The sequence below is a fragment of the Ahaetulla prasina genome, chromosome 1, assembly GCF_028640845.1.
Source record: "Ahaetulla prasina isolate Xishuangbanna chromosome 1, ASM2864084v1, whole genome shotgun sequence".
Lineage (NCBI taxonomy): Eukaryota > Metazoa > Chordata > Lepidosauria > Squamata > Colubridae > Ahaetulla > Ahaetulla prasina.
The window spans coordinates 286,548,098-286,573,875 of record NC_080539.1 but is presented as its reverse complement, the minus strand read 5'-3'; the positions used below and the strand labels follow the sequence as shown (position 1 = coordinate 286,573,875).

Genomic DNA, 25,778 nt, shown 5'->3' with positions numbered 1-25,778 from the left:
ATAGTTCCCATCACCAATCTCTTTCCACTTATGACTGTATGACCATAACTTGTTGCTGGCAATCCTTATGATTTATATTGATATATTGACCATCAATTGTGTTGTAAATGTTGTACCTTGATGAATGTATCTTTTCTTTTATGTACACTGAGAGCATATGCACCAAGACAAATTCCTTGTGTGTCCAATCACACTTGGCCAATAAAATTCTATTCTATTCTATTCTATTCTATTCTATTCTATTCTATATTCTGATTTGTGTTTTGGATGAATCAATTCAGGGATCAGGAGGTATCTTGAATATGTGATTCAGCAATTAGAGAGGTTTCTGCAGACTCTGAAGAGGCTCCACTTTGCATGACAATTAATTGTGCTCCTTGTGAATTAATTAAGTTAGAGGACAGTAAGTATAAACTTCAGATTTTGAGTGCTATTCTAAGTTTTTGATTTTTAGGCAAATTGGAGGTCCTGATCTCAGTCAATAACAACCTCAATTCAGTTTTATCAGCAGTCTTGGTAAGTGTTAACAAAAGTACAAAAATAACATTACCTTAAGAATGGAGTTGTAATGTTACTTGTGTCACCCAGTTGCAAATCAATTTTGACAACAAAAGTATAATCTATACATCATCATTTACATTTGCTTTTTAGAAGTAAACTATATAAGGTCTCTCAAGCTTCAAAAAACGTGTGTGAAGGATTGTGTAAATAGAAATGTTTAGCTTTACGACTTACATTTTACTATTCCCCAAGTCTAATGGTTAAAGCAGTTCAGATATTACTCCTGCTGCTTTTAAAACTGAACACCAGAGAAAGTTCTACAATGTTCTATAAATACCCCAATGATGTCTTCTAGTTCACAGTTATAGATGCATTTTCATCATTCCTCGTATTTAGAAGAATTTGCTAGAATTTGATCTATAGATTATACCCAGAAGATAAAATCTACTTTTATGTACCCAATAATTCCATTTTCTTTAGGAAAACACAAAACAAGTATCAGATGAAGGCATTTATACCTATTTGTAACCTCCAATTGTATCCAAATTACACAGGGAAGGAAAGAGGGGTGTTTTTTTTTAGCAAATGGTTTAAATGTTCAAAACTGGACTCTTCTCAATTTTAAGAACAACTTCTTTTTTCAGCTGTGTCACAGTCTGTATTATCATTGTCATCAAAAGGGGGTGTGTATAAGAACCTGAAAAACCAAACAGACCTGTCTGGAAAGTGTTCCATATATCGGAGAACTGCAGGTGGCCCTTCTCGAAGTTTACACCTCACTGAGCCGGAAAACCTCTTGGCTTTGAAGATTACTTTCGGATCTAACCTTTCCTTGAGAAGAAAACAAGTGCTCCCAGCTGCACGTAAGCTTCATTTACTTCTTCGTAAGGGCTCTTAAGGAAAGTCCCGTGCTCCCAATGCTGAATGATGTATGTTGTAGAAGTACATTGGCACAGTTTTGTATTAGTCCTTAACATTGCCCTCTCTCACGGGAAAAACAAGCCTGCAAATGTGAGTGTGACACTCAATCTAATGTTTAGAGAATTGTAATTAATGTCCACTTTCTAGTTATTAGGTTCCATGGAATATAGTGAGATTTTTCTACCACAAAAAAATGTGGGTGCCTTTAGACTATAAACATTGACATTGACCTCTTGATATTGGTTCCTAAAACTGTTTGTTACTAGGTTTGGCTTTTGTTCTTTGTACTTCTCAAAAATCAGTAAGATAAAGAATATCATCAATACCAAAACTATAAAATAATCCTCTATTCCCACTATTGATTCTAGTAGTATTTTTTTAAAAAAATAGTTATATGAATAAAAGCTTCTGGGGCTATAGACATGTTGTATATTACTATTAATTTGTTTTCTATTTTTTAACCCAATTTATGGATTTTTGAGATGTACATTACTCAGAATTGTTTATGACTGGAGTGATATATAACCCTAGTAAAGTTTTTAAAAAACTGAAATTAGAAATAAATATATCCATATGGGCACTTTTAAGGAATAATGTAACAGTTATCAGATTAGTGTGCATCGAGGACATTTCTGTATAATATATGTTATACTTCTGGGGCCCCTAGTGGCTGTTGGTATTAAGAAATCTTACTTAAAAATCTTTAAATCATCCTTACGAAATTGTTGCCACCTACTAAATTGGAAGACATTTTATTAGCCAAGTTAATAGAATTAATCATTTGGTAATTGTACATAAATATATATCCTTTCTGATTAATGTAATGGGATATATTTAAAAGATATAATTGATTTATTAAAATCAATAAGTCATTGCAATACTGTGACTGAATTAAGTACAGTTAACAACTCTTAATTCCACGTAGTCAATTTTTCTAGTATATAATAATATATTAATTATTATACCCCCTCTTTTAAAATTCTAATTTATTTTATAACTGTTTCAAAATTAGTTTCTAAAATTCTGCTAAACAAACTCAGACAAAAGAAAAAAAAGTGATCAGATAGATATGGACATAGCTATAGCTATAGAGAATACAACTTCGTTTCATATAAGTTAACTTGGTATGTATGTAAGTAATTGGTTTCACTTCTCATCTGATTCATTGTCTTCTTTCTGAGTGGTTTTCCAAACAATGAATTTAAATAAATACTGGGTGTACGAAATTGTACGAAACTTTATGCTTCTTTAGTTCACAGTCAGTAAACCCTTTTTGTCCCTTTTACTCTGAATACTTATACACAGTTGTCATCATTAACTTTTTCAGCAACTACCTTTTTAGAAAATATTGGGAGTCAAGAGGGAGAATCTGTATGTATGTATATGTAAGTGTGTACATATATATATATATATACACACACACACTTCCATTTTGTTCAAATGCCTTGTTACGTGTTATCTTTCTTGGCCATATTTGAGATGTTATTTACAAAACATGAGGGTTTTGATAATGTACAGGAAAGGATGAAACTATAATGAAAGAGATTTCATTATAACAACTCGGGTTATTATTGTCAATCAGTATTCTTTTTAAAGTTTCAGTCACAAAAACTTTGTGAGGCTGATCCATTTTTGTGTTTTAAAAAGGGAAACAGTAATAGTTTGCACCAAGCTTATTCTTATTTACAATAAAACTGTCTGAAATCAATAAGTTTTTACATTAGTCAAACCTAGTACATGATTATCTGATTTTGATGTAGAGAAAAACTGAGATCCATCAATATAAATGTCAGCACGTTTTCTGCTCTTATTAAAACTAATTTCTTTTTGGGTTTATCAAAAATTTATCCTTAAATGAAAATTATATCGCTATTAAGTGTTTTTAATTTTTCTTCTCCCAACCTTCCTTATTAACAGTAATAGAAACATAATTAGAGATTCAGAATTAACTTCATTTTATCCACATACATAATACACACACATGTATCATTTAATTTATTTGTTTAACTTATTAGAACTTTTTGTCTTACGTTTTATGTGTTGAATTCTATTCATGCAGTAGAATTTTCACTTTCTACCAATGGTATTCATCTATGGAGGTTCTTCCTCTCTCGAATTTTTTTTTAAAGAAAATGGACAGATATCTTTCATGGATAGTTCATAGTTAGTTTTCCTGCTCTTTGCAGAGGTTGAGATTAGATGCTCCAGTCATCCCTTCCAAATGTATAATTTTATGATTCTATTGTTCTCCTACTTCCTGTGGCCAGTCAATCCCACAAATTGGTTCTGGGATGTTCCCCAGCTATTCAGTACATATCGGATAAAAGCCTGTGGTCAACCACAGGAAAGAAAGGACTGATGGATGCCATTCCATCATTGGGAGATGCTTTTAGATATATCACTATGGATTATCCATATATTTGACCAAGCCTAAGAATTCAGTAGATCAGAATATCATTGACTTTTTGATCACTCAGACCACTTCAGTTCTACAGATCACTTAATTAATCATTTAATTAAACTGAGAAACAGTTTGGTCTAGTGCCGTGATGGTGAACCCATGGCACACGTGCCACAGGTGGCACACAGCGCCTTCTCTGTGGGCACGCGAGCCGTCACCCCACTTCAGCTCCGCCGTGCATTTACGCACATTTCCCACTAGCCAACTGGTCATCGGGTCTCTGACATGCATGCACAGGAGGCAGGGGCCATGCAGGGAGGGCGCGTTTGCATGTACGGGACAGTGGGGTGCTTGCACAGAGGTCACAAGCACATTGCATTTTGGAGGTTTGGGCGCATGTGCACGCATTCGCATGCACGCTTTGGGCACTCAGTCCGGAAAGGTTTAGCCATCACTGGTCTAGTGGTTAAAGGACCAGGCTAGAAAATGGGAAAGTGTGAGTTCTAGTCCTAGTGTTAGTCATCAAAGCCAGCTGGCTTTGATTCACTCTCTCAAGGTTGTTATTGTGGGGAAAATAGGGGGAAGAAGCTGAATTGAATATATTCATTGTCCCGAGTTATTTATAAAAAAATAAATCAGTCACAGTGTGACTAATAGTAACTAAATTGATGAGGATGATGAGGATAATGATAAAATACACATTGCTGCATATAATTTGGTAGTGAAAATTCTATTCTGATGACTGCAAACCTTTAAAATGTAAGTATTAGATGCTAGCAACAACAGAGAGTTTGTGAAAAAGTAAAGAAAAAGGTGTCACTTTTTCCCTATTCAGCCAGGAGGTATTAGCTAAGTTTTGTGGATTCATTTTGGTTCACCCTGTTTTCTGCACAAGGTGTTCTTTTCAAAGCCATCTTAATTTCTGGAATACACTGATGTGTTAGTCCTTTAATTGCAACAAAATGCCAACTTTACAGAGAATAGCATAACAATTTATGCCATTGGTGAGCATTTTTTGCTAAGCAGGATTTGATAAAGTCACCTTGAAAAGACACTCAGATAGTTGGAAGGTAACAATTATGATGATTAAACTGAGGTTTTTAATTAAATATAATAATAATAATAACAAAGTTGGAAGGGACCTTGCAGGTCTTCTAGTCCAACCCCCTGCCCAGGCAGGAAACCCTACACCATTTCAGACAAATGATTATCCAACATTTTCTTAAAAATTTCCAGTGTTGGAGCATTTACAACTTCTGCAGGCAAGTTGTTCCACTGATTAATTGTTCTAACTGTCAGAAAATTTCTCCTTAGTTCTAGGTTGCATCTCTCCTTGATTAGTTTCCACCCATTGCTTCTTGTTCTACCCTCAGGTGCTTTGGAGAATAGTTCTTTGTGGCAACCCCTGAGATATTGGAACACTGCTATCATGTCTCCCCTAGTCCTTCTTTTCATTAAATTAGGCATACCGAGTTCCTGCAACCGTTCTTCATATGTTTTAGCCTCCAGTACCCTAATCATCTTTGTTGCTCTTCTCTGCACTCTTTCTAGAGTCTCAACATCTTTTTTACATAGTAGATATTAATCTGAGAGACAAAAACCTCCACAAAGTGAATTTAGCATTTCATCTTATATAAGAAAACTTTTGGAGAAGTATCAGAGCAGAAAAAGTAGCCATTTTGAGAAAAAATGCCTCTGGGACAAAACAGTTCCCTCTTTTGTTGCCATCAATCAAATTAGTGCCATCAACTGTCCACTGCAGGTTGATCAAAGCAACAAAAAGAATTGACAAAAGTCTAGTCCAATCTTAGCAATCTCTTTGCTCAACACTACTAATAGTATAATTGTTAAATGTAAAAAATTATATTTGGGTCAGAGGTGGGTTTCAGCAGGTTCTGACCAGTTCTTGAGAACCGGTAACAGAAATTCTGAGTAGATTGGAGAACCGGTAGTAAAATTCTGACTGGCCCCGCCTCCATCTATTCTCTGCCTCGCGAGTCCCAGCTGATCAGAAGGAAACGGGGATTTTGCGGTATCCTTCCCCTGCTGCACCTACCAAGCCACACCCACAGAACCGGTAGTAAAAAATTTTGAAACCCACCACTGATTTAGGAGTTTCTGTTTCTGTCACTATTGTTAGCATGATATGTGTTATGTGTGTTATGATATTAAAACAAATAGTTAAAAATGAACAAGTGATATGAATAATCATATAATATTTTAGAATGATGCTGGACTCCATTAGCCATAATACCTTCCTGCCAAACACAGTGATGTGTGAATCCTTGACATCATGGTCAGATGTATTTGGAATAGTGGATGAACAGTACTCACTATTTGATCATCAAACAGGTGGGTAGACTAGACATCTCATAAAAATTAAAAATGAATGAAAACTGTAATAAAATAAATGCGTTCACCTTGTGATATTCTCAGAAAGATATTACCAGATTTGTTACATAGTTTCTTGCTTCCTAACCATTTTTTGTTTACCACTTAATATCTGTCACTTTTACAATTCCATTGCCGTTTACGAATATAAGACAGCCTCAGAGTGTTCTAAAATATTTTAGGCCAATTCAGGAATAAACAACTCTTTTGGATATGTTTTTCGATTTCTATGACTTGAATGCTTCTTCTAAGGGTGGGGAAGATATTTGTTTTTTTGCCTAATTTCCTGCTATTTAGGAAAATAAAGATATCTGTGTAAAAAAAAATCTGATTAGCTCTAAGTCATTAAAATATCCATGGATCTACCAAACACCAAGTGTTTATAGCATGTCATTTTGCATCATAGAAATAAAGAAACCCAAAACAGTATTTCTAAAATTTAAATATGGCAAATATTGTTCTCTGGGGTATGATTCCCCAACATAGTTTATGGGTTGCAGTTTAAAAAACAAAGGTCCAGATCAATTTGGCCGTGGTGGCTCAAGGCTGTAAGAAGCCTGTTATTAAAACCAGCTGCCTGCAATTACTGCAGGGTCAAGCCCCACCAGGTCCAAGGTTGACTCAGCCTTCCATCCTTTATAAGGTAGGTAAAATGAGGACCCAGATTGTTGGGGGGCAATAAGTTGACTTTGTAAATATACAAATAGAATGAGACTATTGCCTTACACACTGTAAGCCGCCCTGAGTCTTTGGAGAAGGGCGGGATATAAATGTAAACAAAAAAAAAAATTTCTAACACTTGGTTTTGAAAGCAGCATCCAATGTTTCTCAAAATTAATAAATAGTAGAAATATCATCATCCAGCTGATAATACTTGGGTAGCAGATTCTGTTGAAAATCTTAGTTTGGGCATGTACACATTCCATTAGACTCAAATATAAAAGCCCTTTCACTGCTCACAGAACTTCCACTGAATTTCAGTAGCAAACTATAAATACATTATTTTGACAGAAAACAAGTCTGTAGAGCATTTCTTGCACACCTAACAATATACTTATCCTTTAAACAAACTAACAATCCAAAAATCCCAGCTGTTCCAACTTCAAAGTCTTATCCAACCCAAAAAGATAGTCCATCTATGTTGTACAACTTCATCCCATATGGAGAAGATATTTTCACAACACACTGAGGGTATGTTCAAGAGAAGTGTAAAGGAATGGAGGAAAAAAAATCCATTTTGCAAATCAAGCCTATTTGTATACCATTCAATTTAACCCATTACTATATTTTTGTATAAATTCTTGTGAGGAGAGGGTGAGTTTAAAAATCCAGCAACAACAAAAAGAAAAGAAAAACAAAAAAAGCACCTATCAGTTTTGTCCCTCATGACTGCCAAAATTAGTTTAGAAGCTAAAGAACATGGAGTCCCTCCCTCCCTCCCTCCCTCCCTCCCTCTCTCTCTCTCTCTCTCTCTCTCACACACACACACACACACACACACACACACACAAACTTTCTCGTCTCTATTGGTAAATATTACTGGGTTAATAAATGTTGTTACATAAGGGCACAAAGATTGCACTGGTAGATTCAAATACAGATTATTTTGTTTGTTATTTTGTCTCCAACTCTGATACTGGATAAATAACTCATGACTTAAGAAGCAGGAATGTGCTTAGTCTTTCAACAGACGTTTTGATCAAAACATGGAAGTCAGGAGAAAGAAGGAAAGAAGAAGACCAATGTTCTCATCTGGACAGAGCTTTGAAAGAAGCTCATGTGCAGAATGTGATGGAAACCAGTCTCTTGCCTTAATTATATATCCAAAAATTAAGACAATTATTTGATTGCTCCTAACATGTCATGCAAATATTTTTATCAGAGATCTAGTGTCCATTTGCTAAATTTTCATGTTTACCTTTTTTTGTGTGTGGGCTGTCTTATGAGCTGTACAACTCAGTAAATAATTTTTAAAGCATGAACTATCCATTATTACAAAAGATTGAAGGTTGTACTAACAAAATAGTCTGAAAATATATAACTGTGCCAGTGTTAACTCCTTTCTAGCTTGTTGTATTTCCTCCATTCTAAATCTCATAACATTTTGTACATTCTTTATCTTTCAATTCATACCAACCCAACCCAGAAAAGATTCCCAGTTTAGGAACAGTCATCCTTCTATCTCATAAATTGGCATTTTGTCACTAATATTATACAATAATGTAATAGCATTGTTAGCTTGGACTGACATTAAATAACATTTGGTAGCGTGGCTTCCATTCCTAACTACAACGATGGCAAAATGATTAAAAGTGCAATGTGAAGTCACCAGGCAAGCTCTATCCTTTCATTCTCATATTGCAATGTTAATGCAATATTGAGTATGCTTTGCATCATTGTATTGTTATGCATGGTGTTTTTTTTTCAGTTGCTGACATCCTTGTGGACATTTATGGCTTCAGAAGTTGATCTGAAGTTCTTCATTAAAGTAAACAATTAAGTTGTTCAAACTTTAACTACTGGATTTATTTTCTCTCCTCATATTTTGACAGCTTGTGATTCGTCCTGGACTTCTATGCATCCAGAATACTGGACAAGACAGAACGTCTGTGAGTGGCTACAGTTTTGCTGTGATCAATACAAACTGGATGCTAATTGCATTTCCTTTTCCCACTTCAACATAAATGGTCACCAGCTCTGTTGTATGACCCAAGAAGATTTTTTAAATGCTGCTGGAATTTGTGGTGAATACCTCTACTTCATTCTCCAAAACATCAAGACTCGTGGTCAGTGTGCCAAACATTTACTCAGAATATTATTATTTCTTTTTGGGTGTAACGCTCAGCCTTATGCCAAGAATTGAATTGGCAGCCAGTGAGATTGCCGTATGATGCTAAATCACAATCCAGCAGACATATCCAACGAAAGAAAGACCAAGATTAAAAAATAAGACTGAAACAAGTTAGAAACTCATTAAATCAAATTAATCTTTGCAAAAATTAGGCCAAGAGATAAGATCGGGTGAAAGAGAAATGAAAACCAAAAAAGGCACCCAAAAGCAAGATGAGTTTAAAACAAGGAAGAAATATAGAAAACAGTAAATTCTGACTCATGAGTCTAACCAGGAATGTTCATGGGGGAAGGGGAACATTTAAAAAGTTAAAATTGATTCTTTTGACCCCATCTAGGGGCAGCCCTTGGACTAATCCAGACTGAGAGAGTAGTTCATTCAGCCCATATGACTTTGAGCCATGTCCCTCCTCAGAACCTTAGATCTCTTCTCTAGCAAGAACTGTGATTTTAATAAATACAAGCTGGAGCATCTGTAGGTGTGTCTCAGCCTTTTGCACCATTTTTAAGAAGAAACTGAAATGCCAAATTGTGGCACAGAACAATCTGTTCACATCAGAAATTTGTGCTGTTGTTTTTTTAAAAATTGCAATGGTACAGTAAGGTATTTTTATTATATACAATAACACTGTAATCCATTTTTGCTTGTTTTTATAGGCATCTCCTTCTTTCAGGACAATGAAGATACAAAGTCATCTGAAAAAGACTGTAAGGGAAACTTCTAAAGTTTGTAATAAAATTGTTATAATAAATGAAATATTTTAGCTGGGGTTAGGGTTTGGGTTCTCTCAGCAGTAGCATTAGTAGTAGTTTATTCTCATTTGTTCTGGCTGCACAAGTACAGTGAGAGCAATATACCCCCCAATGATATCACCACGTAATGCTATGGCTGCAAAAGTTACAGATTTATGTGGAAATGTCATGACACACATATCAAAATTTGTCCCAAAGACACACATGGTCACAATTAATGACATGTTTCCTTGTTTCCTTTGAAAGGAAACAATTATTGGATCATGAGCAGGGGCCTCTGTGGCTCAGACTGGTAAGACAGTCTGTTATTAACACAGCTGCCTGCAATTACTGCAGGTTCTAGTCCCACCAGGCCCAAGATTGACTCAGCCTTCCATCCTTTATAAGGTAGGTAAAATGAGGACCCAGATTGTTGGGGGCAATAAATTGACTTTGTATATAAATATACAAATAGGATGAAGACTATTGCTAACATAGTGTAAGCCGCCCTGAGTCTTCGGAGAAGGGCGGGATATAAATGCAAAATAAAATAAAATAAAAATAAAAAAATGAGCCATCTTCTGCATTCTTAGAACAAAATTCCTATTCCAAATCATTGCAGAATGAAGAGCCTCAATAGCTTTTTACTAAAATAATAATAATAATAATAAAAATCTCTAAATAAGATCTAGCTTCCCATCAACCATCTAACCTTAGAACTTTTGTTCTGAATATGAAGTTTTTGTTTTGGACCAGTTGGTAGCAGAGCAACATCAAGTATGATTGAGTGCTATGTTCCTCCTTAATCATTTTCAGTTTGGCTTGTAACTGATTTTGGAACGGAAGCACTGTTGATAGTGGTAGGAGATTTCTACAAGGAAAGGAAACTGAAGGAAACTGAAATGGGAAGCGTTTCCTTGATCACCTGATTGAATTCATTAGCTCCCAGTATGTCTGACTGTGCCATTCCTGCTGCCCACTGAAAAATTAGAAAGAATGTTAACATGTATCCTCAGATAAATATATTTTCCCTTGATAGGGCGCAAAATTGTCCAAATGGTGTCAGGTAGGCTTAGAATTCTTGCCAACATTTTTTAATGTCTACATTAAATATCTACAACTGGAGCTTTAGAGAAGAGGGCTGTCAGAGTGCCAAAGAATTTAGATCTATATCTCATAAATTAAAGATCTAAGCCTGACAGATTAGAATTTAAGCAATGTTTGGAAGCTGTGATCAAATAATCTAAGATAAACAGACAGTTGAAATAAAAAAAACCTTAGATGTGATTTTAATTGGAAATCCCATAACATAATCAATTGTTTTAGCAAGTTTCTGCCCTCAATACACATTATGACTTTTCTAATGATTAATAATAAAATGCAAGAAAAAGCAATCCACACAAGTTTACAGTATTGTTCTTATGTTAGATTCTGCCTTGCTTTTAAATGAGTAGATCAAGGATCCCCAAACTTGGCAGCTTTAAGACATAGCTGGCTGGAGAATTCTGGGAGTTGAAGTCCACAAATCTTAAAGCTGCCAAGTCTGAAGACCTCTGGAGTAGATAGTGTGGTAAAAAATAACACTTTTCTTACAATTAAGTCCTATATTCATAGATTTATCCTTCTTGAACTTTTGTAATTCTAAGTGCATTTTCCATATTAGATTACTGTAATATATGTTTTATGGTGAAACTTTTACATGGTTTACACAGACCGAAGCCTATTGACTAAATATAGGTACTATTTTGAATACTTCTTTGCATCTAAAAACTGCAAATTAAATGTTAATAGCAATAGATTATCATTGTTCAAGTCGGAATTTAATCTTTCAGTCCCACTATGGTCCTAATGAAAATTGTTCCTCCAGACATGGAATTTGAATTGGAAGAAAAAATTCCACCGTAAATTTTAAGTGTTGCTTCTTCTTACTTCCATTAGCTGTCATCTAAATCAGGGGTCTCCAACCTTAGCAACTTTAAGATTTGTGGACTTCAACTCCCAGAATTCCTCAGCCAGCTTTGTTGAAATCCACAAGTGTTAAAGTTGCCAAGGTTGGAGACCCCTGATCTAAAATAACTGTCACCTTCCTCTTTCTTTTTTTAAAAAAATATTTTAATTAAACATTTTTTAAAACAAAAAGAAATTTTAACACTTTTTTCTTTTCAACAGTTTTGCGTCAGTAACCAATACTTATACATTTTTTCTCCCTAATCCTAATGTATCTTTTATACATATATTTCTAATATTAAATATTTTATTTACATATATACGTAGATATAAACGTGTACACAATTTCCTTTCAACAATTTTTGTTTCCTCCTATTTGTTTTTATATTTCTACTCCTATTTCAACCATTATTTAATCTTTCCTTGTCTTTTTTCTTTTTCCTCCAATCATTTATACCATTTCTCCCATACTAGGTCACCTTCCTCTTTCCAATTTCTGCTGTTTCATTTTTTAAAATGTGCACTAGTTCCCTTTTACCTTTTTTCTACAACTAGCCTCTATCAAGGTCCTAATTATCTGCCATCAATTATACAAGACATTTCATACTAAAAGCAAGAGATATAACCCATCTTGGAAGTTATAGAAGTATTTCCTGGTGAAATTGAAGCAGATATTCCAGTCTTAAGAGGTGGTGGACTGATAGAATATATTCCTTTTAGAGATTCTCCACAGAATGATTGTTTTTTGAGAGCGATTGGTAGCATTTTTAAGGAGTTTTTTTTTAATGCTGATGTTATTGCTTTTTGAAAGTTTATTTATTTATTTGCTATCTTTCCTGTTTTCAGCAGGAAATGATATTCAATAAGCAAATGGGACAATTCTTGCATGTGATTTGCATGGATTTGGTAACATGCAAGTCTGACTCATCTCCAAACTCAGTGTAATTATAAGTCCATTTTGATAGTTTCAGGTTGTGTAAGTCTCCCAGAGGTCAGATGTGTATCTTTACTAAACAGTTGGCTATGTGCATGCTGCAAGACCAAGAAATGCAAGGAAATCAAGGCTGTATCATTGTTGAACTTAGCTTGGGCACTTAGAAGCAATAAGATCACTGATTAACCAGCCAATTTTGCCCTCATCCAGTGAGCTCCTTTGCCTCATATTTATTATGCTCTTTGATCATAGTTTTTTTCTCAGATGATTATGGTCCATGACTATCAATCTGGAGCAATGTTATAACATGAAGTACTATTTACCTAGAGATGATATCAGGGCACACTGAGTTTTCTGGTAATCATCTTTTAGATCATTCACACTTGACCAATGATGATCTGTTGAGGACTTCCAGTGGTTATTGATGCCATTTCAGCTAATTATCCAATTTTGAGTTAATCATTATCTTTTATGATAAAGTTGGGTTTTTAATTCTAAGAAAAGCCTCAGACCTATACTGGTTTAGCGTTCCATAGAGTTTCATTCAGAGAACATGAAGACTTCTTTAAATATCACTGAAATTCATTCAGAATTATTTATATTTATTTTTTAAAAAAATATCTTCCAGATAATGATAAGGCATGTTTGAGAACAGGTGGCATCAAGAGTCAAGAGTTTCAAGGTCACAGTAGAACAAGTAGGTATATTTCTGGCATCTAAAATCTTATGTATAAGTATCATATAATTATTAATACACACACACAAACATATGTGTGTGTGTGTGTGTGTAGGTCTTTGGTTATTCGGGTTTTCTCCCACGTAAAATTGGAAGTGTCTTGGCGACGTTTCGACGAAGTCTCATTCGTCATCTTCAGGCTTCCGCTTCGTGCTTCTGGGAGCAATGTATGATTGCAGCTGTTTCTTCCTTTTTAACTGCTAGTGGGGGTTTGAACTGATTGTGTGGGAGCTTGGTTGTGCTCTGATTGGATGGGGGTTTTTTTGTGCTCTGATTGGATGGGGGTGTGTCCTGTTTGGGTGGGGGCTTGGTTGTGCTCAGATTAGTCTAAGTTCCAGGGGCATTTGAGCTGGTGAGCTGCATTGCTGTTGTTTGGCTTCGTGTTTGTGGTCGTGCTACATCTTCATAGTGGGTGTCTGTCTGCTGTATGTATGGATTGGAGGGGTTTGAAGGGGTTTCCTAACATGAGGAATGACACCAGACCCACACTCACGAGGTCCACACAGGATGTCACCACCACACATCCACCCAGAAAGCAGACCCAAACCCACACTGATCAGGAAGCACCAAGGACCAGAAGCCAGACCGCAGCTGCAACATTAGTCATTTCAAACCCCTCCAATCCATACATACAGCAGATATCTATATATTTACAAAAATGAAACCAAATATGCAATTACTTGCTTTTACTTTTAAAAATAATTTCTTTATATACATTATATGCATGAATTTATATACATTATATACATGAAGTTATCTATCCATTTACAGGCTAACTAATATATAAATATCTCTTATCTTATGACTCTGCAGACTCTGCCAAACACATATATATTGTAAATAAGAATTCTATTAATCAGTGTCAGCATCTCTTTTAGGAAGAAAGGCAGAAATAAAAACTTTGAACATGCTACCTTTGAATATGTCATTGGCTGGCTTGTTACTGGAGAAGAAATATGAAAAGCAGGCATTATGAACGTTGACAGCCTAAATTATAAACAAGGAATCATTCTTTTGTAATTATTTTTATATGTAACAATTGTGTAACAGAGGTGAAATTTTAGCTATGAATATGAATCCCATAGCTGAATATGGAAAAAAGCTAGATACACTGGATAAACTATTACCAAGAAATCCTGCTTTACAAATATAACTCTGTTATGATATATCTAAGATGGTTTCTGAACCTGGGCACCCTTCAGGAATACAAGCTTCAGTTCTCAATTTTTTCCACAGTAGACATGTTGCCTTGGCCATTCTGGGAATTGAAGTCAATACGAAGTGGGTGGGGGTGGGGGTTCAACCACAGTGAGAGGCTATGGGTCAGTAGATATCACATGTGATAATAGGCTCTGAGATTTAGGTGTTGGTTCCTTGATCTCTCAGTCTATTGATAAAATAAACCATCCCAAATCCTTAGCAAGAGAAATAGATTACCATTTGACCCTGGGTTTTAGATTGCAGGTCATTATTTCGTAGCAGCATTTAGGACTGCTTATGACTTTCATAACATGTCATATGTAGGCCCACTTAGTTGTTAATAAAAATAGTCCCTTCTGATTTCTGAAGCTGAAAGAAATGAGAGCAGGGCTGTGTCCACAGCTCCATTTTCCTCCCATTTTGAGTTCTTCCCAAGTACCTGAATACGGCTTGATTTTTGGCCTAAACTGCTCCACCAAGTTGTAATAAAGACAAAAGTAAGTAAAGGTCAGGAAGATCATCAATAATATATCCTACTTGGAGCTTTGTGGATTATGCTGCTTGTCAAATGTGCTATTTTTAAATTTAAGTTTGCAATTTAGCCTCAAACGGTAGATTCCTCACCTCATTATAACTTCAAGTGATGACTCTGCATTTCTGATCAGATTTTTAAGCAAGTCTGGAAAGTAAAAAGAGGTCAGACAGTATCTGATCCTTAGATTACCACATCATCCCTGCTACCCTAACCTGTGTGATCTCAGCAAAGATGATTCAAATACACTCATAGTTCATCTTCTTTTTTAATTGTTTGTTTTCTGGTTCTATGCAGGTTGACATGCAGAATTCCTATATAAGAAATACCCAAACTATCTGAATCCTAGGTGCTATGGGAATATAATTAGTCAAACTGCTGTATGTAACCAACATCTGAGGGAGATGGGTAGTTTAGAAATTAGAATATATATATGTATATGTATATGTATATGTATATGTATATGTATATGTATATGTATATGTATATGTATATGTATGTATGTATGTATATAAAAACAAAGCCAAAGCCAAAGCCTGAAGATGATGAGTGAGATCTCATCGAAACATTGCCTAAATACTTCCAATCTTACACAGGAAAAGACCCGAACATACCAAAACCTGCATAGATATAGATATAGATATAGATATAGATATAGATATAGATATAGATATAGATATAGATATAGAAATTCGTAGGTTTTCACGGGTATAGGTATGTAGGTTTTGGCATATTCAGGTCTTCTCCCATGTAAGGTTGAGAGTATCTTGGCGATGTTTCAATGAGGTCTCACTCGTCATCTTTAGTCTGGTTCTTACGGCTTTGTGCTTGTGTGAGCAAAGTGTGGTCTTTGCTCGCACGAGAGACGGCAGCTCCACACTTTGCTCGCACAAGCACGAAGCCGTAAGCACCAGCCTGAAGATGATGAGTGAGACCTTGTCAAAACGTCGCCAAGATACTCTCAACCTTACACGGGAGAAGACCCGAATATGCCAAGACCTACATACCTATACCCGTGAAAACCTACGAAAACAAATGTATGTATGTATGTATGTATGTATGTATATACATACATACATACATACATACATACATATGTATAGTAAATAAGTAAATAAAGTAAAATAAGCTAGTTAGTTAGTTAGATGAATGAATGAATGAATGAAAATAGAGCTATTGAGAAACAAGAAGTGAAACCCAATGGGGATGGGAGGGAAGGAGGGAGGGAGGGAGGAAGGAAAGTTAGGATGGAAAGTTAGGATGGCTTCAGGAGACAAGAAGATTCTTACAAAACATCACAATGAAAAGATAACCAGGCTCAATTTTGGCAAGGGATGGAATTAAATTTTCTGAAACAAGAATTACTGGATGGGGCTCTCATCATCTGCAGAAACAGCATTATATCAGTCTACCACCAAAAAATGTCTTCCAGAACAAGAGATTTTATTTTCAAAGAGAAAGCAGCTTATTATCTAAAGCCATTTCTTTCTTTTTAGACATATAGACATTGAGCCTTTCAGTTTTACCAATCAGGAGGTCACACATTAATTCTCCTGACTGTCTTCATTTGGGATGGCAGGAAGATAACTTTAAAAAAAAGAGAAAGAAATCCATCCAGTAGGATTTGACAGGATTTAAAAATGTCAGGTGATTGACTACCCCGATCCTAATTATGATTGCTACATACTGATGAAAACTGCATTGCATATGTAGTGGCTTTTTCTTTCAAAGTTTGGATGCTTGGTACTTTCCTATATTGTAAAACAAATGAATTTTATATCAGTGTCATCCAATTGGTTTTGTTTCTTGACTATGCATAACCATTGGTGGCAGCCTATGCTGGACTGCTTTACTACCATTACTTTTGTCTTCGGTACAACATTGTTCTACAATCCAGATAGCATTTTCTTACCATCTGACAATTCATCATAGAAAAGCTTTTCTTACCTCTATTCCCTTTTATTTTTGAAGGTCTGCAGAGTTCTCACTTGTGGGAGTTTGTACGAGATCTTCTCTTGTCCCCTGAAGAGAATTCCGGTATCCTTGAATGGGAAGACAGAGACCAAGGCATCTTTCGTGTTATCAAATCTGATGCTCTGGCAAAGATGTGGGGACAAAGGAAAAAAAATGACAGAATGACTTATGAAAAACTAAGCAGAGCACTCAGGTAAGTTAATATTTTAAGAAGACATATCTAATGCAGGTAGGAGCTGGGCATTTTGAATATGTTATAATAGATTTATCCTATCTTCTTTGGTTTCTAGTCATTTCCAGACCCAATTTGAATGCCTTCATTGTTTGTTTGTTTGTTTGTTTGTTTATATTTCATATTTCCTCCTCACATCCTGGACATAAACTGTTTCAACTCCTACCCTCAAAACGACACTATAGAGCACTGCACACCAGAACAACTAGACACAGGAACAGTTTTTTCCCGAACGCCATCACTCTGCTAAACAAATAATTCCCTCAACACTGTCAAACTATTTACTAAATCTGCACTACTATTAATCTTCTCATCGTTCCCATCACCCATCTCCTTCCACTTATGACTGTAACTTTGTTGCTTGTATCCTTACGATTTATACTGGTATTGTTTCCTGATTGCTTATTTGTACCCTATAACTATCATCAAGTGTTGTACCTTATGATTCTTGATGAATGTAACTTTTCTTTTATGTACACTGAAAGCATATGCACCAAGACAAATTCTTCTGTGTCCAATCACACTTGGCCAATAAAGAATTCTACTCAATTCAATTCAATTCTATTCGATTTGATTTGATTCAATTCGATTAACTGCCCATCTCCCTCAGATGCCTATATTAGCCTATAACAGTGATGGCTAACCTTTTCTGGACTGAGTGCCCAAAGCCCAAGTGTGTGCACATGAATGCACATGCATGTGCCCGAACCCCCAAAATGCAATGCAGGTGTGGCCCCCGTGCATGCGCCCCACCCCCCAACATGCATGTGTGGCCCCCCCATGCACGCTGCCCCCTACACATGTGTGTGTGGGCCCCCACACATGCCCCACCCCCCCACATGTGCATGCTAGCCTCCCCCGCACATGCCCCACCCACCCACTGGGGCGACGGCTCTCATGCCCACAGAGAGGGCGCTGCGTGCCACCTCTGGCATGCGTGCCATAGGTTCGCCATCACGGGCCTGTAAGGAGCTTTCACCATAACTAAAGAAATGCTCTTCCCATAGTTTTTACTGTACCCTAAAATCATCTTCAGAGATTCTGTTCTTAGTGTCCTCCTAAATGTTTTTTCAGAAGTTTTTTTTATTAAAGTTTATTATAGTATAAAATATAATGAAAATAAAAATTAAAAGGAGGGGAAGTGCATGAGGGGAAAAAAGAAGAAAAAAGGTGTTGACTTCTGACTCTTTCCAACACGGTAAAATACTAATTCAACTTTTTACTTTATCAATAATTATTATAAGCCGGTTCTAAAACTACACAATTATTAAATCATCAAACTAAATTCTGATTTAGTTTTTTTTCTATTTCAAGTATAAAAACCGCAAGCAATATTCCAATAGAAACAAAACCAAATAAAACCTCTTTGTTTAAAACAGTTTACATGGCTATTTTAACCAAATCCTTTTTTTTCTTTTTTTTCCTCTCCGGTTGTGGGGAGTGACACATACAAGTAGCCATCGACTTACAACCATAATTGAGCCCAAAATTTCTTTTGCTAAGCGAGATATTTGTTAAGTGAGTTTTATCCCATTTTATGGCCTTTCTTGCCACAGTTGTAAAGTGAATCATTTCAATTGTTAGTAACACGGTTGTTAAGTGAATCTGGCTTCTCAATTGACCCTGGACCCTGCAACTGTCATAAATACAAGTCAGTTGCCAAGCATCTAAATTTTGTTCACATGGCCATGCCGATGCTGCAATGGTCATAAGTAAGTGTAAAAAACAGTCATAAGTCACTGTTTTCAGTGCCTTTGTAACTTTGAATGGTCACTAAATGAACAATGTAACTTGAGGACTACCTGTTATTTCTACTTACACTTATTAATATTTCTAAACTATCATTTATTTTAACAAAAATAACTATACTCTCTCAATTCTTTGACCTTTAAAGAAAAATTCTTTTACATTCATTTTAAAACTCTGTTTTTTAAAAACATTCTTCTTCCTAAATAAAAGCAATTAATTTAATCAATTAAAATATTTAAGTCATTCCCTACAGCTTGTCTCATAAAATAAAATATTTTTCTTCTTCAGAATGTCTATTGAATATCTACACTTCTCTTTTTCTCAAGTGATTCTCCAATATCAGTTTTAAAATAAATACGTCAACACTGTCAATTCCTATTTCAATTTTGAAGTGAAGATCCCTATAATCCCTCTTTAGGATTATAGATTTACTTACATTTCTCTTCTTCTCTTCTTCTTTCAGTTGCACTGGGGGATTTACAATTAAACCATCTTCATAGGAGCACTGTTGGTACCAGATTTATATTCCAAAATTGCAGTATTATCCTTTGTATTGTCAAATATACATGCAATAACCTTAGTCAGTTGATAACTCTCTGCACATAGTTGCAACTCTGGATTACTCATCTTTCTTCTAATTACTTGAGTAATTTGTTCGTCTTTGTCCTCACATGACGTCTTTAGAATATGCAAGTAGTCCTTGAGTTGCAACCACAATTGAGCCCAAAATTTCTATTCTTAAATAGGACATTTGTTAAGTGAGTTTTGCCCCATTATATGACCTTTCTGGCCACCAATGTTAAGTGAAGAACTGCAGTTGATAAGCTAGTAACCTGGTTGTTAGGTGAATCTGGCTTCCCTATTGGTTTTGCTTGTCAGAAGATTGCAAAAGGTAATCACACGATCCTTGAACATAGCAATGGTCATAAATATGAATCAGTTGCCAAGCATCTATATTTTGATCACATGATCATGGGGATGCTGTATAATGATGATAACTGTCATAATGCTGAAAATGTCATATGTTACATTTTTCAGTGCTGCTGTATCTTTGAATGGTCACTAAATGAACTGTTGTAAATCAAGGACTAGCTGTAGTTGATCTATAAAATGAATTGTTTGGTTTAAATACTCTTCCAAAATAATTTTTGCAATCCCTGTCTGGTTTAGATACCTTCTGTGTTGCTTTATCTTCTTCTGTACTCTAGCTCCCTCTTATGGTCAAGAAAAAAATATTTTTTTAAAAAAAGGTTTTTACGGATAAGCAGGTATTTCCTGGCTAATCAGAATCCTTGGTAGGTAGGTAACATGCTAGTGATGATGTTACCTAATTTGGGTAATAAAATGTCTGCAAGAAAACAACCAAGTTCAGAGAGCACCAAGGACCCCTCATTTCAGTGGTGAATTGCTACCGGTTCTCCCAGGTTTGCCCAATCCGCTAGTGGCGATGGTGAGTTGACAGTGAACTGGTTCTCTGCAACCATCAATTGGGCCCTCCCCCCTGTGCTATATTTACCTATATTTGTTTGTTTTTAACCCAGCTGATAGGTGCAGCAGAGCGGATTGCTGGCCTCAGCTATTCTGAAAATCAATGCAAAGCGCAAATCAATGCGAAGCGCAAATCGCACGCAAAGCATGTGCGTGAAGCAAACCGGTGGTAACACTGGTTGAAACCCACCACTGCCTCATTAAAACCCTGAACTTCAAATATTTCCTTTAATCACAAATCCATTAAATTCAAAAGATTTCAACCTCCCACAACAAACCCCAAAGTGCCCAAATAAACCCAAATAAAGGTGGCAAATTCATGAAAACAGCCAAATAAAACTGCAACTTTTAAAATCCTTATATTTCTATTTCTTCAAAAAGGAGTTACAGGTTGTGAGAAGAAAATAAATTTTACTAATAAAATAATAATCAAATAAATTTGGGAAGTGAAAGAAACAGCTTATTGTCTGTTTAAAACATAAATTTCAAAATGGCCGCTTTTTCAGCAAGGTAGTAATTGAAGTCCTACCTCTTCTAGGGTAATTCTGAGATTCCTACTAACACAGAAGAGTCATATATACTTAGGGAATTCAGTTTGCTTGTTTGTAAATTGAAGACGCTTTTCTGGATTGTCAAGTCAGCCATCTTCCTGAATGGTTAATGAGGGACAGGTCTTTAACACTTCAACACATGGAAGGGTGGGCATCCATTTTTACGGGTGGGTGGGTGTAATTTTGTTTTGGTTTTGGTGTAAAACAAATGCAACCATTAGTACTCCTACACTTCATTTCATTTCATATCTGGGAAAATTTTAAGTTCTGAGACAATTAACACGACTTTTGCCTGCCTGTGTGTGTGTGTGTGTGTGTGTGTGTGTGTGTGTGTGTGTGTGTAAGCCCCTGCTTTGTCAAAACCAAATGTTCCATGTAGCTAGTTGTCATTCAAATGTGGCGTTTAGGTGCTTCTAATTTCCATTTCACTGTTATTGTTTGCAGGTATTATTATAAAACTGGAATTTTGGAACGAGTTGACAGGAGATTAGTATATAAGTTTGGAAAAAATGCACATGGATGGCAAGAAAGCAACTCATGAGATACCCATATCTTTGGACTCATTATACAATAAACAATGTGAAGGTCAACTCCTACAGATGGAAGTTCTCTGCTGGCTTTTCTAGATCGAGGTGGCCATATATTCTGGATAGCTGGATAAAATAACCATTAATAGACAGTCTGGATTAGGAAATGTGCTGCCTTTGTACTTTTTATCTACCACATAACCTGCATGGCATAAGTACCCATAATATGTTTCAATCTTTCCAGTAATCTGGTGCGATTTTGCTCTGAAAGCCAATAAGAGTTTGTCATCAGTACTTAAACCTAAATCCCAGCGTTATAATGCTTCCATTTTGAGTTTGATGGTATTTTGAATAGCATTTTCTTGATATCAACAAGTTGCTCACCCATTTATGGGTGAGCAACTGATTGTCATGTGGTCTGTATGAGTCTCTGTAATATTTTTTTACAGGCTCAAAGAACCATAGAAGTAGTGCCTCTAACACTCAGCAGTAGAGTCCAAGAAACAGGTGCAATTTCCTATTGCTTGAATGGAAAATAATGTGTGTTTTTTAAAATGATGTGTTTAAATATTAAAAAGTACTCAAATGTAAAAAAAAAAGATCTGCTTTATCTGGTAAACATAGTCCATGTCTACCATCACACTCCAATAGGTAACGTAGAATAGTGATTTTTCTCTATCGTATCAACATGAATGTGGATATGTGCTCTTCTAGATATAGTTGAATTGGAACTCCCAACAGCCTCAGCCAATATAACCAATGAAAATGGCACATGGATCTAATTCATCAACATCGGGAGGCCAACAAGTTCCTGTGCTTGTCTTCTTGCATTAAAAAGCAGTTTCATCTTGCTTGAAGTAACATTCTTAGTACGGTTATGCTGGTAATCACAACAATATTTGTCACAGAATGAATAAAAAATGATTTGTGGTACTGTATATGAAGGTTACACTTGAGTCCAAACAGACTTGGGAAAGACTGGTTCTGATTCCAGCTGGATAAAGATTTGCTGCTACTGTTCACCTTTTACACATGCGAAAGGAACCAAAACCTCTATTTCTGCTTCAGAATTTTTGAAGAAGTTTTTTCTTTTTTGTTTCTTCAGGAGGAAAGGCAATGTGTTCTGTGTTCATAATGCCACTTTTGTAATCTATAAAACATGAAAAGACTTTAGCTATGATTTATACTCCCTCACTCAAAGCAAGGTTGTACATCAAGAATGTGGTTGAATAAATGTATTTAGCTGGCTTCTTAGGACTGTTGATTCTCTTCCTGGGAATAAAGTTAGTTCATTAACTGATTTACTAGATTTTTGCAAAATTGTAACAATGTAACTTTAACCATCTTTATTATTATTTTTAATTAATGGTAATTTCTTCACACTATATATTCTTTAGCACAGACTTCTTATTTGTTCATGTAATATTGGCTGGGTGGGTCTGTCTGTGGATGGATGAAAAGATGGATGAAGATAGATAGATGATAGATAGATAGATAGATAGATAGATAGATAGATAGATAGATAGATAGATAGATAGATGGATGATATCGTATTTTTCAGCCTATAAGACACACTTTCTTGTTTCCAAAAACGGGTTGAAAATGTCGGTACATCTTATAGACTGAATATTGCCAAAACCCTGCCCATCCACTGGTCATTTTTTTGCCTTCACACACCCCATTTCCAGGCCTTTTTTCGGCCTTTTTTAGACCTTTTTGGCCCATTTTCGAGACTTTTTTTGGCCAATTTTTTTCAGAAAAAATGGCCTGAAAAAAGCCTCAAAAACAGGTCAAAAAAGCCTTGAAAACGGGCCCAAAAAGCTGAAAAAAATGGGCTGAAAAAAAGCCTTGAAAATGGGCAGAAAAAAGCCTTGAAAAGGCCCGGAAAAAGGCCCAAAAATGGGACATGGGAAGCCAAAAACTTTTTTTTTGTTGATTTCTAAATTTAGGAGCTTTTATAATCCGAAAAATATGGTAGATAGATACCGATGCTTGGTGGAGTGAAATATATCAAGCCTGCCACAGTTAGAACATGAGTTACATGAGTTAACTGCCTGTGTATACATAGGCCATAATTTAAATAATTTATATTTTGCATACCTTTCTGAAAACAAAATCTGGTGCTTTATTAGAGAAGTCATAAAATATTATTTTGTGGAAATAGCTAAATTTTATCCTGTAGTCTTCTAAAAGAAGAAGGTGACTCTATGAACTCTTAGCAAATCCTAATGAACTTAGCAGAACATACTTCGAAGTAGATTTACTTAACTCAGAAGTTTGATATTGACATTAAAAGAAAAGCATAATTATTTTTGAAGCAATATATTTGTATTATGCATTAATATATTCTACCTCAGATGAATATTGATAGGAACAATTGGGGATGTTATGGTCATCATTAAATTAGGAGGTCCTCTGCAAACTTCATAAATCTCACTTGCCCTCTTTTATAACTCAGTCTTATTATTTCATATCATAGCAATTGTGAATCCTAACAAAAATGGAAGATCTTAGAATATGCAACTTTTTTCGAACATTACAAAAAAAAAGCAATGCTGTTGTTTTAAATTCAGTTTTGTTATGCTCAGAATAGAATCTTGTCAGCTACATATGGGGAATCAAATCTAATGCCTGTTAGAATTACAATTCCCTCATTATTGCCCATTTTGAATAAAACCTTTTGGAACTATAGATGAAAACATCTGATAGATCCCACATGACATGTCATTAAACTAAGTCCATAAAACCAAAAGTAAAGCAAGTTCACTGTTCTAATTAATACAGGGATCCTATTCACATTTTTTTCTCAATTTACGTATTTCATTTTGGCTTCTGCAATGGTTTTTTTTTTCCTATTAATGTCTCTCTTTCTTCCCTGGTCGATAAAGGCTATAAAATCATGCTACATTTTGTAAAAAATAACAGTTTAGACTTGGCAATCAGACTGATATTGCTCCAGCATTATCCACAGTAGGATGCATGCATCAAAAGGTCAAGATTTTATTTTAACTTTGGAAATGAAATAGAAAAATTGCATTTAAAAAAAAGATCAAGATGGCAACTTGCAATTGAACCTCCGCGTTCCCTTTTTTTCCTTCTTTTTTTAACAAGAGTTACCATGTAAAAAGGACAGGACTTTGATTGTGTGATCAAGATTATCATTCTGAGTGTTTTTGAACTCCCTGCAGATGTCCCTGCACTGGTCAATATTTATTTGTTTGCTTAAAAAAATTGATAGGCCAAAACTGTGCAATGTACTGTAGTTCTTAGACCCACCCAACCTTCTACAACATAAGTAAATAATTATCCATATTTTCAAGGCATTTATGTCAATGAACATTGAAGTGAACAAGCAAGAAGGCTTATTAACTACAAAATAAGTTTCTAAGATTCAAAGTTAAAAAATATTCTTTGTGAAAAAGATATTTGAAAAGTATTCTTCACTATTCATTTTTCAAGATCAAGAACAAGCCTCATGAAGTATTAGTTTTCATTATAAGGAAGGTGTCCTTTTGAACTTGAGTAAGTTCCTGATTCAAAAAAAAAAAAAAGGCTGGGAAGACTGAGCTTATGTCATAAGAAGAAGTCTGGAGAGGGGGAAGCATAAAAAAGTCAACCAACTCGGAGACGTATTTAGTGTAAAAGCTTTGTGCTGCTTTTTTGAGATTCCGTAAACTACCAAATTATAGATAAACAGTTGGATTCCACCCTCTTGCACACACAAAATTGTACATTATCTTAATTAACTTTATCTCCCCACATATCTTTTTGTCATTCGATCCTGGAGCTACTTTATTATTGTATTTATTTTGACAGCCAAATGCAGAATATGCCAATTTAATGGCATTGGATGTTGTTTCTAGAATACCAATGCAAAACTACATGGGTAATATCTAAATTGAGTTTGTAGCAGTCAGCCAATAGGCCTAAATTTTTTTTTAACTGTTATTTTTTACAAAATGTAGCACGATTTTACTGTTACCTCTGAAGTAGTAGTGGAAAACACAGCCAGTGCAAGATCTAGAATAAATGTGATGTTTTATTAAATATGTTTGTAAGCAAATGTAAATTCTTATATTGTAATCCTGCATTTTTGGTTCACCGCGGTTTGT

General features: G+C 35.4%; 1 protein-coding gene and 1 long non-coding RNA gene across 7 annotated transcripts in view; one reads left to right on the top strand and one right to left on the bottom strand.

Annotated features, from left to right (window-relative positions):
• Positions 1–19,662, bottom strand: part of LOC131187410 (uncharacterized) — a 40,652-nt gene extending 20,990 nt beyond the window's left edge. For both annotated transcript variants that reach the window (XR_009152543.1, XR_009152544.1), the window contains exons 1-2: positions 19,537–19,662; positions 17,093–17,241 (exon numbers count right to left, since the gene is read on the bottom strand). This is a non-coding gene — a long non-coding RNA (uncharacterized LOC131187410). The remainder of the gene's footprint in view (positions 1–17,092; positions 17,242–19,536) is intronic.
• Positions 1,232–25,778, top strand: ELF5 (E74 like ETS transcription factor 5). Of its 5 annotated transcripts, none has more exons than XM_058161637.1 (7): positions 1,232–1,364; positions 6,048–6,175; positions 8,767–9,000; positions 9,722–9,772; positions 13,306–13,374; positions 17,117–17,312; positions 21,584–25,778. In XM_058161637.1, the coding sequence occupies exons 2-7, from the start codon at positions 6,049–6,051 to the stop codon at positions 21,678–21,680; spliced, it is 774 nt and encodes a 257-aa protein (XP_058017620.1). In that variant the 5' UTR covers positions 1,232–1,364; position 6,048; the 3' UTR covers positions 21,681–25,778. The 5 variants fall into 5 exon arrangements, with proteins under 5 accessions (XP_058017620.1, XP_058017623.1, XP_058017622.1 ...); XM_058161640.1 differs by lacking the exon at positions 21,584–25,778 and adding an exon at positions 19,564–19,614; XM_058161639.1 differs by lacking the exon at positions 21,584–25,778 and adding an exon at positions 17,537–17,726.

What these genes read in the sequence shown, in the direction of transcription:
- ELF5 (XM_058161637.1), top strand. Translation starts at nt 6,049, where the DNA reads ATGATGCTGGACTCCATTAGCCATAATACCTTCCTGCCAAACACAGTG. An exon ending in AAAGTCATCTGAAAAAGACT is followed by an intron (nt 9,773 to 13,305) that starts GTAAGGGAAACT and finishes AATATCTTCCAG; the next exon opens with ATAATGATAAGGCATGTTTG. An exon ending in TCAAGGTCACAGTAGAACAA is followed by an intron (nt 13,375 to 17,116) that starts GTAGGTATATTT and finishes TTATTTTTGAAG; the next exon opens with GTCTGCAGAGTTCTCACTTG.